This window comes from Pelodiscus sinensis, chromosome 9 (genome assembly GCF_049634645.1).
Source record: "Pelodiscus sinensis isolate JC-2024 chromosome 9, ASM4963464v1, whole genome shotgun sequence".
In the NCBI taxonomy this organism is placed as follows: Eukaryota; Metazoa; Chordata; order Testudines; family Trionychidae; genus Pelodiscus; species Pelodiscus sinensis.
In genome coordinates, this window is record NC_134719.1 from 20,949,936 (window position 1) to 20,969,324 (window position 19,389).

The window sequence follows — 19,389 nt, forward strand, 5'->3', positions numbered from 1 at the left end:
TCCCAAACAGCCGGCCTGATCACCAGGAAGCGGGACTTAGGGAGGGAGGCCCTTGCTGATGTGGAGTCCAGATTGGCAACTACAAATGCTATCACTGGAGTGGGCACCAAAAAGTCGACTTGGACACATTCAGGAGCACTCCCAGAAGGGGTCCTGGGCCAAGGCGATGTGGTCCCCCACTTTGTTTGTGGGGCACCTCGCAAGAGCCAGACATCCAGATAGGGAAACACCTGGACTCCTCAGAGCAGCGGCTACTATGATGATACACTTTGTGAAGAAGCCCCACAGGTCCGTAGAAATCCCAAAGGGGAGGGCCATAAACTGGTAGTGGTCTCTGCCCACCATAAAACAGGGGAACCGACGGGTGGTGTGCAATGGAAATGTGAAAATAGGCATTTTTTAGAGCAAGAGCAGTGTACCAGAGCTAGGAACAGAATGATGAATGCAAGAGTCACCATCTTGAATTTGGTTTTGATGATGAAGGCATTGAGGTCCCTGAGGTCCAGGATGGGATGGAACCCTTGGCTTTGGGGACCAGGAAATACTGGGAGAAGAAGCCCTTGCCCAAGACCCTGGGGGGAACTGGCTCTACAGCCCCCAGGGTGAGGAGCTGAAGGACCTCCTCCCGAAGAAGCAGCTCATTAGAGGGGTCCCTGAAGAGGGACGGGGTAGGGGGATGGGAAGGAGAAGCAGAATGGATGGAGAGGACATGGCTTCTAGGACCCACCATTTCTAGGACCCAGCAGTCTGAGGTAAGACTCCCAGGCCCGGCAGAAAGGGAACAGGCGATCCTAGAAAGGGAGGGACGAGTCTGGTGAGCTATCCTCAGGCATACACTCAAAGCCTTTGACGGGGCCCTGAGGACTTGCTAGGCGGCCCGTGTCCCTGATTCTGGGGTGGCCGGGGACAGCGCCTGTCATTCCTTCCATTACTGTTCCTACTGCAGCGATGGGAGAAGTCAAGGCATGCACCCTGCTGGAAAGGCTTACGGAGTTGCTGCTCAAGAAAGATCACCGTTGGGTAGCTGGGGTGCGAATGCCCAATGACTTTAATGTGGCCCGGGTATCCTTGAGACCATGCAGACATTGGTCTGTCTGCTCAGAGAACAGAGACAGGCCCTCGAAGGGGAGGTCCTCAATCATATTTTAGAGCTCCAGGGGCACTTCTGACCCTTGCAACCAGGAGCAACAGCATAACATCAACCCCGTCACCATGGCATATGCAGCCGAATCGGCTGCGTTGAGAGCAACTTGGAGCGCAGCCCTGGAAATCGCTCTGCGCTCTTCCAAGAGAGCTCTAAACTCAGGCCGAGAATCCCTGGGGAGCAGTTTGGTAAACTTGTCCATGGAGGCCCAGGTGTTGCAGGCATAGTGGAACAGCAGAACCTGCTGGTTCGCTATGCGAAATCAGACTCCTCTGGACATGTAGGCCTTCCTTCCTAACAGGCCCGTCTTTTTGGCAACCCTGTTCTTAGGGGTGGTGTCCGGCTGGCCTTGCCTCTCCCTCTGGTTCACCACCTGGACAACCAGCAACCCTGGCAGTGAATGAGAGAAAAGGTACTCGCTCCCTTAGTGAGAAATGAAATACCGCCACTCAGACTTTTTGTCCGTTGATGGAACAGTGGCCGGGGTTTGCCAGAGGGACTCGGAGATTTTGGCCACCATTTTATTGATAGGGATGGCCACTCTAGTGGGGGTGTCAGATTGCAGGATGACGACAGTAGGGTCCTCCGATATCCTCTCAGCCTGGACCCCCAGGCTTTGGGTCAGTTGGCAAAGGAGGAGGTCCTGGTGTGCCCTCGAGTCCATGGAGCGGAAAAGTGTCGCCCAAGGCCTCATTCGAAGAAAAAGATGAGGACCCCTTCAGGCCTGTCTTCACACGGACTGCAGCCTGCAAAGGGGCTTGAGAGGCACCGATGAGGGCACTGTAGTTGGCTGGACCCCAAGGCCCTCGGTCTCTGAGAGATGTGAGGAGATCTGGCCTGGCAGGAGCAACAGCCCTGATGTAGGGGACCGAGTGAATGGGATTGCTGAAGGAGATGCCTTGGACCTAGAGAAAACTGACTCTGGTCTAAAAGGGCCCACACGCTGGCTCTGGTGGTAGGCCCCTGGGGTCCAAAACGGTCACTGAGATGGAGCTGGTGCCAGTGGGGCCCATGACTACTGCATCCCTTGTACCAGGACTGGCTGTGTCCATTAGGGCTGTTGCTGACGGGCAGAGGTACTACGGTGCTGTGATCAATGATGGGAATAGGACCAGTGCCGAGACCAGAATCTGGTTCCCCTGGACAACCATGTGGACTCCGTTTCTAGTCGACAGAGTACTCCCAAGACCGACCAGGATGGAGCGGAGGCAGATGCAGCTGGCAATGCTGCTATTGGGGCGTGCCTGACCATCGACTCTGGCTTGCCTCGGTGCCGATGAGGGGGAGGAGGAGAAGGAAGAGCCTGGTGCACTCTGGCAAGGCTGGAGATCGCGGCAGCCAGTGCCGCACTCTGTGCCGCTTGAGACCCTTGTCTCAGTGTTGGGTCTAGTGCCGAGGAAAGGGCTGGGGTTGAAGTTGCCACCGGTGCCGTGGCAGCATTTTCTCGGTTCCAGAGTACTGGGTGCCCTAACCTCCCATTAGTGCCGACTGGGTTCCAAATCCCTGGCTGAGGCTGGAGCCAAAGTAGAAGACAGGGACAGTTCAATTAAGTCCCTAGTAGCCTCAAAGGCCTCTGGAGTCAAGTGCTCTAGGAAGTCTCCCAATGGACTTGGGTCCCCTGTGGACTAGGTCATTTGCCCAACCTAGGTCCAGGCTCGGTGGTGCCACATACCCCACGTGAGGGCACAGGGAGGGCATGTGCCGTGGAGGTGACCTGCCCCTGCTGAGCCTCCTCTTTTTCTGAAGCACCGGGGACCGGTAGCAATGCTGGGTTCTGCGCAGTGCTGGTGAGGCACACGAATGGCTTCATGCCGCCCTCACCGAGGCCAGTGCGCTCTAGGTGTCAGTCGCAAAGCTGCTTCCATTAGGATGATCTTGAAGTGCGACTCTCTCTCCCACTTTGTGCATGGCTTGAACACCTTACAGATTTTACAGGCCTCAGACAAGTGGGCCTTACCCAAGCACTTAAGGCAGGCAGAGTTTGGATTGCCACAGGCCAAAGGGCTCTGGCACCTCTCACAGGGCGTGAAACCTTGCAGCCCGAAGACATGTCCTGCTGCACGCACTGGGCGCACGGAGCAGGAACTGCCATGAGTCCCTTAGCTCAGGAAACACCACTTAAACGGAGAAAAAACTGATAAGAACCATAACTATGATACTAGAACAAAGAACTTTAACACTAGGTAACTGCGAAAGGGCGCTAGCTAAGCAAGAACAGAAGCACAGTCCAACGACCGTCATGGGTGGTTAGAAGGAACTGAAGGGGAGGAGGGCTAGCAGGGGTATATACTGGGGGTACAGTGCTGCCACTCCAAGGGGCTCCCCTGCTGACCCGACAGGTACTGCTAAGGGGAAACTTTCTGACAACGTGTGCACACTGTGTGCACACACCTACATGGAATGGTCATCAGCAATCACTCGAAGAAGAATGCATCTTACACAAAATATGGCTGCTACTAAGTTTCACACATTGTTTCAGAAAGTGCATGCTTATGGATGTAAAATATCTTGTGACTAAACTCATTATTATTACATCATGCCTAAAGTGAAAGCAAAGGTCTGTTTGGTGCTAGCAATTCATTTGAACTACACCTTAAGCATACATGTACACAGAAAGCTTTACCGAAATATATTAAACACAGAACTTAACCTTTTAAGTATTGGCTTCAGATATTAAGTAGTCCACAAGTTTACAAAATATTGCTATATTTTAATTATAGTGGCAGATTATATTGTCAAATTATTTATATAGTTATATCCTCCCTAGCCCTTTTTTCAATCAAGCCAGCCTGGTGAAAAGTGTGTTTTACACATAAAAGACAAGAAAAAACACAGAAGCTATGGCAATGTAAAAACAAGCTAAAAAAGGAAATACCTACAATTAAGAATTCCTTGTCTTCAAAAGAAATTGACAGACTTACTTTCCATTTTCAGCAGATATGTATTCTTCCCACGTAATTGTGTTGGGTGGAGGTGGAGTGAGGGACTGTCGTCTGACAGGCTGTTAAGGAAAACCAAGCAATCACTATTTCTAAAACTACATTATTGCATGGTAGTACATTGTTCCAAAGATAAAACTGCACTTTGCAATCTATAAAATAGGGATGTAAAAGGTTAACCAGAGGGCTGATCGGGGGATGGGAGGGCAAAGCAGCCTGCCCTCCCCCTGCCATTGAAGAGCCCAGCCAGTTGCAGCAGCCCAGCCTTCTTTTCTCCCCTTTCCCTGCCTGCTGTGGCCTGGCAGGACTAGAGCCAGCCAGAGCAGCAGCCACCCACCCCTCACGCTGCATTGGGACCCTGGCTGGTTGGAGCAGCAGACCCTCCACATCCCTCCCGCCCTCCCTCTGTGGAAGGCCAGGCTGAAGAAGCCTCCCACATGCAGCGGTCTGGCCAGACTCACCCACACTGTTAACCAGTTAAAAAAAAAATCACAATTATATCTTCACTGGTTAGCTTTTTTAATGGATATTTGCAATCTTACTATAAAATGCATAAGTTCAAACAATATGAAGCTAGCCAACTTCAACAGTTTCACCAAATATTTCCATCTCCTGCTCTTCCTTCCCATGGTTTTTAACTTGGCATGTGGACACTTGGAAGTCTGCTACTTTAATTCCGCAATAGTCATGAACAACAGGATAATAAGTAACAGGAAATAGATTGATGGAAATCATGGCTAATGTCTGCTACAAATAACATCTTCATACTGACTTATCATACGCACCCTTTTCTCTTTAAAATAAAAGAAACTTTCCTTTAAACTAGATATTTGGACAAAGATATTGTAAGTAGGGCTGCCAATTGACATGTGTTAACGCCTGCGATTAACGCAGTCCAGGATTAACACGTTAGATTTTTAACACGTTAATTGATGGTGTTAATGCAGCGCTATCCCTTTGAAGTGCACCTGCAGCGCTTCAAAAGGGGCAGCACAACCTGGACTCCACTGCCCCTTTGAAACATGTAGAGGCAGCTGACCCCAGGTTCGAGGGAAGTGCCGCACGGAGCCCGGAATCAGCTGGGCGGCAGTCAGCTGACCCTGGGCTCCATGGCTGCCCCTTTGAAACACGTGTGGAGGCGCCATTTTAAAAGGACAGCTGCTGTGGAGCCTGGGGTCAGCTGGGGACTCCCAGCTGATCCTGGACTCCCCGTGGCAAGAGAAACTAGGGTCAGCTAGGGACTCCATTTCAAAGGGGCAGCTGCGGAGCCCAGGGTCAGTTGCGTACTCCCCAGCTGATCCCGGGCTCCACAGCTGCCCCTTTGAAACACCACCTTTGGGTTTCAAAGCGACAGCGCTGCACAGCTGTGCGGTGCTGCCACTTTGAAGTACCCCTAACTACCACCACCCTTGCTGCTTCTGTGTGATAGATGCAGCGAAGGGGGTTGGGGGGAGAGAATTGACTAGTCCACTAGTTGGCTAGTCTTTAACTTCCCTACTGGGGGATCAGCTCCAGCTCATGTGCTGCCCCTTTGAGGTGCCAGGATGGCGTTTCCAAGGGGCAGCACAATGCAGAGCCCAGGATCAGCTGGGCACTCTATCTGATCCGGGGCCCTGCCTTGCGCTGTCCCTTGGAAATGCTGCCCTGCACTTCAAATGGGTAGTGCTACATGGAGCCCAGGGTCAGCTGGGGAATCTAGCTGATCCCGGTCTCTATGCAGTGCTACCCCATTGAAAGACTGCTGCAGCATTTCAAAGGGAAGGCGCACGTGATTAATTACTTGACAGCCCTAATTGTAAGGTATTCCTAAGAATACTATAAAGTTTAATTTTCCTGCAGCTCCTTGCACTTCAGCAGACTTCAAAGTTCCCACATAAGGTCTTGCCAAGGATTAAGCCACCTTATTTGATGGTACTCAAAGAATTTGAACTAAAACAGGACAATTCTTGAAGATTTACAAAGACAGTAAAAATCTCACACCAATCTGGAAATCTTCCCACTGATGCAACGTTTACACCCAGGATGGTTTATGAGACTGGCTTATGTCATTACTGCCCAGAACACAACAGGCAACAACACTGAACACAACAGAAGCATGACAAGATTTATTCTGAGGACTAAAAAAAGCTTCAAGCATAATAAGGAAGGTGACTGGAAGGGAAATGATTGTGAAAAGAAAGTCCAGGATAAAACAAATTTCCCATCTGAGAGAAAATGTATTTATTACTGTCCAAATTCCAATGAGTATTCCTGAGATGCCAGTTTCCCATTCTAGCTTGGCTTACTGAGACTATGGTACTGCCCAAAATCTGCTAGGCGGTTTCCAAACAGAAAAATTCCTGCTCCAAACAGCCTGCAATCCAAAAGAGTGCATTCTTAGGTGTATTACAGTGTTTTTCAAAGTGTGGTCAACCATCTTGCAGGTGAGCTGTGGGCTTGGGGCTCACCCACCTCGCAGCGGGGAGTTTGCATTGGTGTTCCAGCCCTGTGACCCCCCCTCCCCCCTACACAAGGTTGGAGTGCCAGCTCAGGCTTCCCTCAGAGGAGGAGGGGGGAAGCGAGTCTTGCAGATGGATCCGGCTTGCGGGGGAAGGAAGCAGCTCTGCATGCTACAGCTCCATCTCCCACTAGCTGAGGGAATGGCAGCGCAGGAAACCACTAGCCTGGAGGCTTTTCCCACTACTCTCATTGGCTGTAATCATGGTCAATGGGAGCTGTGGGGAGGAGGGGGGAGAAGAGGCAGTGTCTGGGAGCAATGGGAGGCACACAGCCAGGACATCCCCTATCCCCCTTATGCCCAGATCCTACACCATCAGCTCCCTTTAACACACACTCCCGCTGAGACACCCCCCCACACATTCTGCACCCCACCTCCCACTCTGAACTACCACCCCCTCCTGCACCTATTTTGTCATGATAGTTGGTTGGCTGGTAGTCTGCAGAAAGGTCTGTGCTGAGCAGGGTGGGATGTGGGCCAAAAAGTGAGAGAACCAGTGGTGTATTACTATAGCAAATTCATTATATTGGTTCTTTTATTCCTAATCATTTTTGTCCAAATTGCTATATTCTGCTTCTAGCAGTTTTAGCCTGCTTTGAAAAGCAGGGATTTTAAGGGCTCCTTTCTTACTAACCTATATGAAATCCTAGTATCATCAAGGCATGTTTAGTGTTAAAACAATCTACGTGTTCTTCTTTCCTGGCAGTGAATGGACATTCATAGTTGATAGTGTCTCCCATTATCCAATGTCACATTTAATATTCATTTTCAGAAAAGAAGTATACTGATGCTCACCTTAGCAAAATAATTGTGCCATATGCTGACTATTCAATTCTACTAGTCCATAAACAGAACAGTAAGAAAACAAGATTGATGGCTTGTATAGTACATTACTAACATTAACAATGTAAGATGGTGTGCATTTTACATATTAGGTCAATTGTGCAAAGCTGTACCCAGTGGCACTGGACTACGTTAAGAAGGTGCTTTTCAACTGAGGAGCATTTTGAAGTTAGTCAAATCACAACAAACAGTGAGAGGAGAAAAGTCAAAATTAAATGGAAATTTTTTTATCTTTTCAGTAAAAATAGCAGTTGGATTATTTCTTCCTATAGGTAACAAAGGAAGCAACTTGAATCTGAATTAGGGATGTAAGTGACTAGTCGAGAAAACTAAAATATTCGGATTCAGTCAATCAGAAAGAATTCCACCTTATGATAAAAGCCATCAGGAAAGTTCAGGGATCTATTTTTAAGTCACTCACTGAAATATTCAGAATAATCAATCAGAAGGAATTAAACAGGTGAAAGACTATATTGATTAGAGAGTAATAAACCAGTTCTAATGTTTTAAAACAGGAAAGAGGAAACAAACTAAATTTTTCTCTATTAAGCTTATTAAGTATCAAGTGTGAAGACTACACTTATTCCCTAGAATAAAATTTGGTGTAGAGAACAAGTTAACTGTACCTCAAAATTTTGTTCCATCAAATTACCACCTTTACTCAGGCTTTCCATGATGGCCTTATTTCGAAGAATATCCTCCTCACTGAGATGTTCTCTTCTTTTCCTAGATTCTAAAACAAGTCCATTGACCAAATAGAAGTCTGCCAAGAAGTTTCCTACTCTTTCCTGTAAGACAAAATATTTGACATTAATGAATTTAAAAGCTATAATAAAATAACTCAGGAATAATAAATCAGGAATATTCAAAGACTAAAATAACTATTATACTAAAGGAAATACATTTAAGTACATGAGAATGAATATTATATTTTAAGTCAGCTGTACCAATAGAACAGTTGCATTAACACTGAATAGCTCCAATAATGTAAATGCAAGTGCAGCAGAATACTAGCTGCCCTTGAAAGGATTTCTTTGGGGGTAAAAAAAACTTACGTTAGCATGAAACATCTATTTGGGAAATGGTAACAAACAGCTAATCTGAGGAAGACAAAGGGAAACATGTTTTTTCCTTCTGTGACTGGAGAATTCTAGAATAGCTGTGTCAACTGATACTTTTTACACATGACCTTTTTTGTACCTCGAGTTTACATTTCATAAAATGGAAAAAGTAAAAATTATAAAAACATGGTCAGACATGAGTGAACTTTTGAGCAACATTACCTAATGCTTCAAAAGAAGGCAAAAATCTTCCCACACACAGGAAGACAATTGTTGTATATGTATACTTGAGAAAAAACATTCATTCCATTCCCTCACAAATGAGCGCTTGTTCTTCACAGGTTGGATTCTTCATGTGTTTTTATTCTAGCCTGCACAGCAGGAAGTGTTAGTTTAATCCTTTAAAAAACACTGCTAAATTATATGCCATTAAGTACTGTGTGCAGTTTAGTAATTTAAAATAAATGGCATTACTTTCTACTTTCCAGCTTTGAATGTCTATTCTTGTAGCATGAGACACAGGAAACAGTAGTCCCACACAATTATTGTTAACTCCCTTAATTGTTTCTAATACCTCAAATTTATTTCATGAAATGCTGAGCACCACCTCCTGTGTTCAATTGAACATAAGGGCTTGATCCTACAAGCTACTTAAGTTTCTCTAACTAAGCTTCAAAACTCTCCTAAATTACCTTTCTGCACTAAATATTCCTAGATTAGGACATCATAAGTAAATCTCCCAGGCCTTTGACCAGGGTTGATATTTTCTGAGCCTATTCTATCTCTGTTTCAATTTCTTCAAGACGACCAAACCTGAACAAGTGTAAAGTACTGGCATTCTGTACATTCTGTGTCTATAATTGTAAGAGCAGTAACTAGAATTTGGGAGGTTCCCCTTGTTAATTCAAATTAACGTAGATTTCTGCAAGTTCTGATTGCATCCTGGCAAAATGCAAATGCAGTGAACTGTGTTTTCTATTTGTAACTGATGATGCAGTCGTAGTGCAGACTTGGGTGGAATTAGGAGATAAGAAGTGTAAAAAGTATAATGAGCTCAATTTCTATGCAGAGTTACAATTAGGTATTTTTTTCAAAATTATCAGCCAAAATAGAGTTAAAGTTGAGGTATCAATGTGCACTGGCTTTCTGAAGTCATGCTGATTAAGCTTTAAAACTGTCACATTTTTCAGGTGAATCCCCCAGGAATAAATCCTTCTATAGTACATGTTTTTAAAAAAAAAACAGTAAGTCGTACTTTTGCATCATCTTTGCATCTGCCTATATTACCTAGGAGCAGGAATGTCGACGGTACGGACAGAGTGTGTAGATAAGATGATTATTGATTTACCTGCAATACTGCCTGCCCTGAACAGGAACTGGTAGGAGAACCAACTGAAGCAGAGATTGGTTGAACAATGCATCCTGACAAGAGGGGAGTGTTTTGACAGAGTACCTTGTAAGAGATGTCAGCTATCAGAAAAAGACCCCAGGGAGTTTTTAAATTGAAATTGTTTTCATTAGCCCGAGGTAGTAAAGGAATTGCTGTACAGCCACTCACCGAGTTATGAACAAGTTACGGACCAACATTTGGTCCGTAACTCGAACTGTTCGTAACTCGGACCCCACTGAGTTACACACGACCACGCTGTTCGTAAGCGCGGGTCACGTTCGTAACTTGGGGACCGCCTTAATCGCTCCATGGGAGCTTTGGTCGTAAGTGCGAACGGTCATAACTCGGGGAGCGGCTGTACTTTTTGCCATTGTTTAGGTTTCTATCCAATGTTTTCATGTGTCAACTATTGGTGTGGCATCTAAATACTGATAGTCTGAACTATAGCAATATATTTAAACACATCTTCATTATCAAGTCTTCATTATAAGCTCTCCTTGAATTTGCCTACTCCCCATTCCTACTTCTAACTTCAGTTCCTCTTCATATCTTGTTCATTCCCTACTACTACTGTGCAATACAGGTAGTCCCCGGGTTACTTACGTCGGATCCGTACTTACGAACGGGGCTTTTCTCGCCCCAGAGGACGTGGGTGGCGGGACTGCCCAGACACGCCGTGGTCCTACCACCCGCGTCCTCTTGGGGCAAGAAAAGCTGCTCCACGTCTCCCTGGTCTGCCGGGGGGGGGGGGGGGGGGGGGGCAGAAGACCAGGGAGATGCGGAGCAAAGCCGTGGAGGACCTGGGCGGCGGGATCCCCAGACGTGCCGCGGTCCCGCCGCCTGTGTCTCCCTGGTCTGCTGGGGGTGGGGGGGCGCAACTAGTGCGCCCCCCCACCCCCAGCAGACCAGACTTTTCTCACGGACGCCTGTGGTAGAGCAGCTGGGGCACTGCCGGTTGGTCCCGCAGCGCCACTCCTCGGCGCTACTGGACTAACCCGGCAGCACACCAGCTGCTCTGCCCCAGGCGTCCTGATTCAGCCGCTGCTGGTCAGTTTCAGAAGAGCAGCTGGGGTGCTGCTGGGTTGGTCCAGTAGCGCCGCTCCTTGGTGCTACTGGACCAACCCAGCAGCACCCCAGCTGCTCTGCCCCAGGCGTCCCCAAGTCAGCCGCTGCTGAAACTGACCAGCGGCTGACTTCAGGAAGCCCGAGGCAGAGTTGCTCTGCCCCGGGCTTCCTGGAATCAGCCGCTGATCAGTTTCAGCAGCAGCTGACTTGGGGACACCTGGGGTAGAGCAGCTGGGGTGCTGCCGGGTTGGTCCGCGCAGCGCCAAGGTGCGGCCGGCAGCGCCCCATCTGCTCTGTCCCAGGCGTCCAGATTCAGCTGCTGTTGAAACCTGTAGTCAGCCGCTGGTCAGTTTCAGCAGCGGCTGAATCTGGACGCCAGTTCCGACTTACGTACAAATTCAACTTAAGAACAAACCTACAGTCCCTATCTTGTACGTAACCCGGGGACTGCCTGTACTGTACTTTTCTGTACTCTTTCCTAATGGATCAAAGATTCTTTTACTATGCTTGCTACACTGCCTCCGCTATCCAGCACAGACTCTGCTTCAGCCATGAACTTAAACCCTCTTCTTCCAGGACTTGCAACTCAGAGAGGCAAGATTTTACATGATACAAATGTTGAAGACAAAGAAATTCTTAACTCATCTTTTGCATTACCATCATATGCCAGTGCTATTTTGAACACAGTAACAAAGAAAGGGCTGGTTATGACTGAGAGACTCTGTTTAGACTTACTGTTTTGTCTTCTCTGAAAAGCCATCCTGTTTGGGCACGTGTGAAGGTAATTGATTTGGTTGATAATGTGGCTGAATAAATATCACTGCTCATCAAAATGTCAACTTCCTCTTCTGTTTCCATTTCAGATTCCTGAAACAAAAGAAATCCTAATATACTGAAAAGTACTTATTATTTTAACCTTTATCATTTTTAAAAGCAGACCATGCATGAATAAGACTTATGATTTAATTGGACAATTTTTCTCCCTCAGAAAATTATGAATGCTTCAAGAACAAATTATTTCAATAGCAATATTCAAAAAATGGCATACAACAATGGTCTGGTAATACAACTGGTATTATAGAAGGAGACAAATGGTTTGAAACTGCCAGCCAAGTGCACTAGTAGTTTAGTATACAGGATACAGTCTCACCTAATTTAATGCAACTCAAGGGACATAAGAACCACCATACTGAGTCAGACCAAAGATCCATCTAGCCCAGTATCCTGTCTTCCAACAGTGGCCAATGCCAGATGCCCCAGAGGGAGTGAACAGAACAGGAAATCGTCACGTGTTCCTTCTCCTGTCATCCATTTCCAGCCTCTGACAAACAGAAGCTAGGGACACCATTCCTACCCATCTTGGCTAATAGCCACTGATGAACTTAAATTCATGGGGGTTATCAAGTTCTTTTTTGAACCCTGTTAAATTCCTGATCTTCAAAACGTCCTCTGGCAAGGAGTTCCACTGGCTGATTGAGTGCTGTGTGGGAAAGGAAAAAAAAAACCACCTTCCTTTTGTTTTAAACCTGTTACATATTAATTTCATTTGGTGACCCCTAGTTCTTATTTTATAGGAATAAGTCAGTAACTTTTCCTTATTCACTCCCTCCATACTGTCATGATTTTACTACCTCTATCAAATCCCCTCCTGTCTCCTCTTTTCCAAGATGAGAAGTCCCAGTCTTTCTAATCTCTCTTCACATGGCACCCATTCCAAACGCCTAATCATTTTTGTTGCCCTTTTCTGAACCTTTTCCAAAGCCAATATATCTTTTTTGAGATGAGGAGACCACATCTGTACACAGTATTCAAGATGTGGGCATATGCAGTATTTAAGGTGAGAGGCAACAAGTCATTCTCTATCCCTTTATTAATGATTCCTAACGTACCATTTACTTTTTTGACCGCCACTCCACACTGAGTAGATGTTTTCAGAGAACTATCCACAATGACTCCAGATATCTGTCTTCAGTAGTTATAGTTAAATTAGTCCCACATATATTGCATGTATAGTTGGGATTTTTCCCCCAATGTGCATAACTTTAGATTTATCAACATTAAATTTCATTTGCCATTTTGTTGCCCAATCACTTAGTTTGGTGAAATCCTTTTGAAACTCTCAGTCTGCTTTGATCTTAATTAACTTAAGCAGTTTAGTATCATCTGCAAATTTTGCCACCTGGCTGTTTACCCCATTCTCTAGATCATTTATACAAGTTGAATAGGATTGGTCCCAGTATGGACCCTTGGGGGAAAACCGCTAGTTACCGCTCTCCATTCCAAAAACTTACCATTTATTCCTACCCTTTGTTGCTTGTCTTTTAATCAGTTATCAATCCACAAGATGACCTTCTCTCTTATCTCATGACAACTTACTCCCTCCTTGGTGAGGGACCTTGTCAAAGGCTTTCTGGAAATCTAAGTACACTATATCCATCTAAGTACACTATACCCTCTTGTCCATATGTTTGTCAAAGAACTCTAACAGATCAGTAAGGCATGATTTCCTTTTACAGAAACCATGTTGACTTCCTCCCAACAAATTACGTTCATCTGTGTGTCTGGCAATTTTATTATTTGCTGTTGTTTCAACTAATTTGCCTGGAACTGACATTAGACTTACCGGTCTGTAATTACCAGGATCACCACTAGAGCACTTTTTAAACATTGGTGTCACACTATCTTCCAGTCATTAGGTACTTACATAGGTTACACATGACTTAAATAGGTTACAAAGCACAGTTAACAGTACACAATTTCATATAAGAATTCTTTCAGAAGTCTTGAATGAATGCTGTCCGGTTCCAGTGACTTATTACTGTTAAGTTGATCAATTTGTTCAAAGACCTCCTTTAATGACACCTCAATCTGGGACAATTCCTCAGATTTGTCACCTAAAAAGAATGGTTCACATTTGGGAATCTCCCTAACATCCTCAGCTGTGAAGACCAAAGCAAAGAATTAATTTAGTTTCTCTGCAATGACTTTGTCTTTGAGTGCTCCTTTGCAAATTTAATATTCATTATATTACCAATGTCAAAAGAGAGTCACACACAGTTTGGTGCTATAACAAAACAAAAAAACCCTCAAATAGCACTGCTAGTACCTAACTTCAATGGTTGACCTTTGACAAGGTCCCCCACCAAAGGCATTTAAGTAAAATAAGTTGTCATGGGATAAGAGAGAAGGTCATCTGTAAACACTTGGAAAGTGGCAAGGTGATAGGGAACAGCCAGCATGGATTTGTAAAGAACAAATCATGTAAAACCAATCTGACAGCTTTCTTTAATAGGATAACGAGTCTTGTGGATAAGGGAGAAGCAGTGGATGTGGTATACCTTACTAAAGTCTAAGTGTTTGATACAGTCTCACATGATATTCTTATCAATAAACTAGGTAAATACAACTTAGAAGGAGCTACTATAAGGTGGGTGCATAACTGGCTGGATAACCGTACTCAGAGAGTAGTTATTAATGGTTCACAATCCTTCTGGAAAGGCATAACAAGTGAGGTTCTGCAAGGGTCTGTTTTGGGATTGGCTCTGTTCAATATCTTCATCAATGATTTAGAGATTGGTATAGAAAGTACACTTATTAATTTTGCAGATGATACCAAGCTGGGAGGGGTTGCGACTGCTCTGGAAGATAGGGTCATAATTCAAAATGACCTGGACAAATTGGAGAAATGGTCTGAGGTAAATTGGATGAAGTTTAATAAAGACAAATGCAAAGTGCTCCACTTAGGAAAGAGCAATCAGTTTCATACATACAGAATGGGAAGCGACTGTCTGGGAAGGAGTACGGCAGAAAAGGATCTAGGGGTATAGTGGACCACAAGTTGAATATGAGTCAGCAGTGTGATGCTGTTGCAAAGAAAGCAAACATGATTCTGGGATGCATCAACAGGTGTATTGTGAGCAAGACACGAGAAGTCATTCTTCCACTCTACTCTGTGCTGGTTAGGCCTCAATTGGAGTAGTGTGTTCAGTTCTGGGCACCACATTTCAAGAAAAATGGATAAATTGGAGAGCATTCAGAGAAGAGCAACGAGAATGATTAAAGGTCTACAGAACATGACCTATGAGGGAAGGCTGAAGGAACTGGGCTTGTTTAGTTTAGAAAAGAGAAGATTGAGGGGGGACATGATAGCAGTTTCCAGATATCTAAAAGGGTGTCATAAGGAGGAGGGAGAAAACTTGTTCATCTTGGCCACTGGGGATAGAAAAAGAAGCAATGGGCTTAAACTGCAGAAAGGGAGGTTTAGGCTGAACATTAGGAAAAAGTTCCTAACTGTCAGGGTAGTCAAACACTGGAATAAATTGCCCAGGGAGGTTGTGGAATCTTCATCTATGAAGATATTTAAAAGTAGGTTAGATAAATGTCTATCAGGGATGGTCTAGACCCGTGGTCCCCAACACGGTGCCCGCGGGAGCCATGGCGCCTGCCAGGTGCTCGGGGCTGGCCTGGCCCCGGGCACATGGCGCACGGGCGCTTGCAGGGGGAGCGTGCTTGGCGGGGGGAGCGCCGGGCGCGCGGCACTCGGCGGGAGGGGGCAGGGGGGAGCGCCAGCCCCGGGCACGCGGCTGGGGGGGGCCCACCCCCGGGCGCGCGCAAGTGTCCCCACCCCCTGGCACCCGGCGGGCAAACGGCCATGCCCCCGGCGCCCGACAACCTCAAAAGGCTGGGGACCACTGGTCTAGACCAGTGGTCCCCAATACAGTGCCCGCGGGCGCCGCCAAGTGCTCAGCACTGGCCCTGCCCTGGGCGCGTGGCACATGCGTGGTGCCATAGCCGGCCCCAGGAGCACGGAGAATTGGTCGCCCGCGCCCCGGGTGCACAGCTATCGGGGGCGCCAGCCCCGGGAGAACGGCAAAGTGCCACCCGTGCCCTGGGTACGCGGCACACGGGCAGCGCAGGCCCCAGGCGCATGGCAAATTGGCATCCCCTCCCCCGGGCATGCAACTATGGAGGGGTGAGTTGCCGGCTTTGGGCACGTGGCTCTGCAGGACGCTGTCCCCAGGATTGCTGCAAATGGGCAGCCCCATGGTGCATAAGGTTGCTGGCCCCAAGCACGTGGCTCATGGGGGTGTGGCGTATGTGTGGCCCCGCCCCAAGGAACACGAGTTTCCCCGCCCTCTGGCACCCGGCAGGCTAACGGCCACATCCCCTGGTACCCAGCAGCTTAAAATGGTTGGGGACCACTGGTCTAGACAAGTATTTGGTCCTGCCATGAGGGCAGGGGACTGGACTCGATAACCTCTTGAGGTCCCTTCCAGTCCTAGTATTGTATGATTCTATGAGGTGATGTGCTTACAAACTCTGCTCCAATTGTTTTCTGTTTCCAGGGAAAGGGACAGGTAACTAAAACCTATCAAGACACTTTAAAGTTATTATTTGAAAGCACTTTACCCCACGTTGTTGATGTTTACATCACCATCCATATAAACAGAAGCAAATTTGGTGGCTGAACTAAAAGCCAATTTCAAGATCACCATTTTAATTTAAAAAATGACCTATTTGCTTGCGCAGAAATGTTAACATATTTTTAGTTTCTTTTTTAATTTGCTATTTTAAAATCAGTATCTTTCCAGAAATGTAGTTATGTTGGATTACCACATTCCTACACAAGCACTAATACACCAAAACATCAGGGCTGCATCTACACTGGCATGATTTTGCGCAAATACTTTTAACAGAAAAACTCTTCCGTTAAAAGTATTTGCGCAAGACAGCGTCTATACTGGCATGTGCCTTTGTACTTACAGACTGATCAAGTCACTTTTTAACCTTCTATTTGTTTAAAACAGAATGCTTTAAGAGTGCAACTACGACGCATATTTTCTAATTCTTTAATATTCTCATAGCCATTCTCCAAATCCTCTCCAATTTATCTTCAACATCCTTCCTGAATTGGGAACACTAGAACTGGTAACATTATTCCAGCAGCAGTTGCATAAATCTGTGCCAAATAAAAATGCAACCTACTTCTACTTGAGTCCCCTGTTTACATTTTTAAGGATACTATTCATTCTTTTAGACACCATGTATTACTGGAAGCTCATACCATTCACCATGATACTCAAATCTTTCAGAGTCAAGACTTCCCAAGACAGCATGTCTCCACTCTATAAGCATGGCCTATATTCTTGGTTCCTGGATGTATGACCTTACTTTGGGCATATTAAAAACACAGTTTGTTTGGGCCCACTTCACCAAGCAATTCCGTTCACTCTCCCTGACCTGTCCTCTTCATTATTTATCAACCCTTCCAACCATTTTGGCATTTGAAAGATTTCCTTGTAAAAGGATTACCTCATTGTTATTACTTGAGCCACATTTGGGTACAGAACCGGACTTTTTACCAGAATACACATTTATGTAAGTATTTCATTAGTATTGATGATCTATACATATAAAGTAATGTGTTTAACATCATGTATATATGCAGCTGCTCACCTCATGATGTATTCGCTGGTAAACTTTCTGTTCGTTGTCTAAGACTACAAAAGATTCAGAGGGTGCTGCATCACCATTGAAAATGAAGCTTAAATCCCCTCGTTGGCACTTCATGTCAGTAAAATCTATTAAAGTTGTGTCAAGCCTGTGGAAATATACCCGTGGTAAAGCAACTTTGCAAAAGTAGTTATCCAGAACTGTTCAAATGCACAAAAGAGTTCAATTAATATCAAGAGCGTTGTTTTTTTTTTTCCAAAACTGACAGTGAAGTCACATTTTCACTGTGTTTTAATGTAATTATTATTGCAAATTTCACTTAAATAGGCCATCAACTGCTTTTTGCTTACACGACTAACTCCAAATGTAGTAATATTGTCTGAATAAATGCAAACTAACAAGTTGTGGCACAAATCCATAGGAAAATGCATGGGGATTCAATTATATGAATGGAGTAAAATGTACAAGACTTAGTACATCACAAATAGTTATATGGATCTTAATGTTACTTTTGTGACAAATAATAATTCTTTCCCTTCATACTGTATCAATATAGCAGAATTAGAAAAGAAAAAGGTTTTAAGAAAAGTTGCCACTGCATCCTTTTGTCCCCAAAACTTCATAGTATCAGAATACTGACTGATTTTATCTTGCATACATATACACTGCAGGGAACTTTCCTACACATAAGCAGCCACATTCTGGGTACGTCTAGACTGCAGAGGTTTCTCCGGGATACTGGAGGTATCAGCTGTATGCTTGGCACAAATCCACAGGCAAAAACAGACTAGGGAAGAGATATTCAAACAATCCACCAACTTGGACAGGGAGCATGTAAGTGAATGGAGGGATACGCTGCTGAAGGAGATGCCAACAAAGCATGAGGAAAGGAGAGCACACAGGGAACTGTAAGTGAAGCACCAGGAGAGAACCTTGACATTCACAGCAGCTTTCCAGGGCATCTATAGGAGCCCCCTGAAGCCCTTGTGGACCAACATACCCTCCTCCCCAGGTTCCATAGCCTCCTCTCCCAGGCACCCTAGAACAAGGACAAGGGGGAGAGGGGGAGGGGGAGAGTCAAGGAAAGCCTCACTCAACCTCCAGGGAGGCATCACAAAGCAAAAGGCTGTCCTTGCAATTGTGATCATCTACCTCCCCCAAAGCTCCCACCCTGGACTATTGTTCTGTCTCTGCTATGTTTCTTAAATAAAAACATGATTTCTCAAAAACAGTCTCTCTATTGCTTGCGTTGAAGAGGAGAGAGGTTACAGGTAAGCACACTGAATGCAAGGGTACCTCCTTGAGAGAAACATGCATGACTCTCAAAATTGGCCATACATAAAACTGTCTGTCAAAGCTTCTCGGATTTGTATTGCCCCTCACTCTGCTCTCCTTATTGTCTGGCTGCCCAAAATCTCTGATTAGGTGATCTGCCTCATCCCCCCTCCACCTCCCAACATTCTGTCAGACACTTTTGTCAGATCAAACCCAGAATGCAGAGAGGTACAGGCACTGTGGGATAGCTACCCACACTGCATCACTCTCAAAGTTGATGGTTGCCATCCTACTGGGTACATGCTACTTAGAACACGTTGAATTCTTATGCACAGAAGGTGCATGCACCTTCAGCTTTACAAAATCAGGTACTAAAAATAGTGGACCCTAATAAATTCAACCTCATCTCATACTATAGACATGGGTCTCAGACATGAATGTGTTACATGATAGGTACAACTGAACTATGTGTTTCTGTAAATGTCTCAGTAAGAAAGTCATCAAAATTCATTGTCCCAACAACTTGAATTTAAGTTAATGGTCACGGTGTCCAGTTAAGTTTCAGAGGCACTTTTTGTTAGTCAAGAGCATCACCTAAGAAAACCAACTTTAACACCTAGAAGAACAGAAAGCTGTATTCCAATTAACAAGAATATCAGAAAACACATATTACAAATATTATAAAAACACATTAGGCGCCTTTGGAAGTATTCATAGAATTG

The 19,389-nt window shown here is 45.5% G+C and overlaps 1 protein-coding gene across 2 annotated transcripts in view; it reads right to left on the minus strand.

Moving 5' to 3' along the window:
* The window catches only part of ANKRD13C (ankyrin repeat domain 13C), a 66,690-nt gene that overhangs the window by 11,086 nt on the left and 36,215 nt on the right, over positions 1 to 19,389 (minus strand). For both annotated transcript variants that reach the window (XM_075936232.1, XM_075936233.1), the window contains exons 7-10: positions 17,396 to 17,540; positions 11,675 to 11,806; positions 8,050 to 8,211; positions 4,066 to 4,145 (exon numbers count right to left, since the gene is read on the minus strand). In XM_075936232.1, coding sequence (XP_075792347.1) covers positions 4,066 to 4,145; positions 8,050 to 8,211; positions 11,675 to 11,806; positions 17,396 to 17,540 — 519 coding nt within the window. The remainder of the gene's footprint in view (positions 1 to 4,065; positions 4,146 to 8,049; positions 8,212 to 11,674; positions 11,807 to 17,395; positions 17,541 to 19,389) is intronic.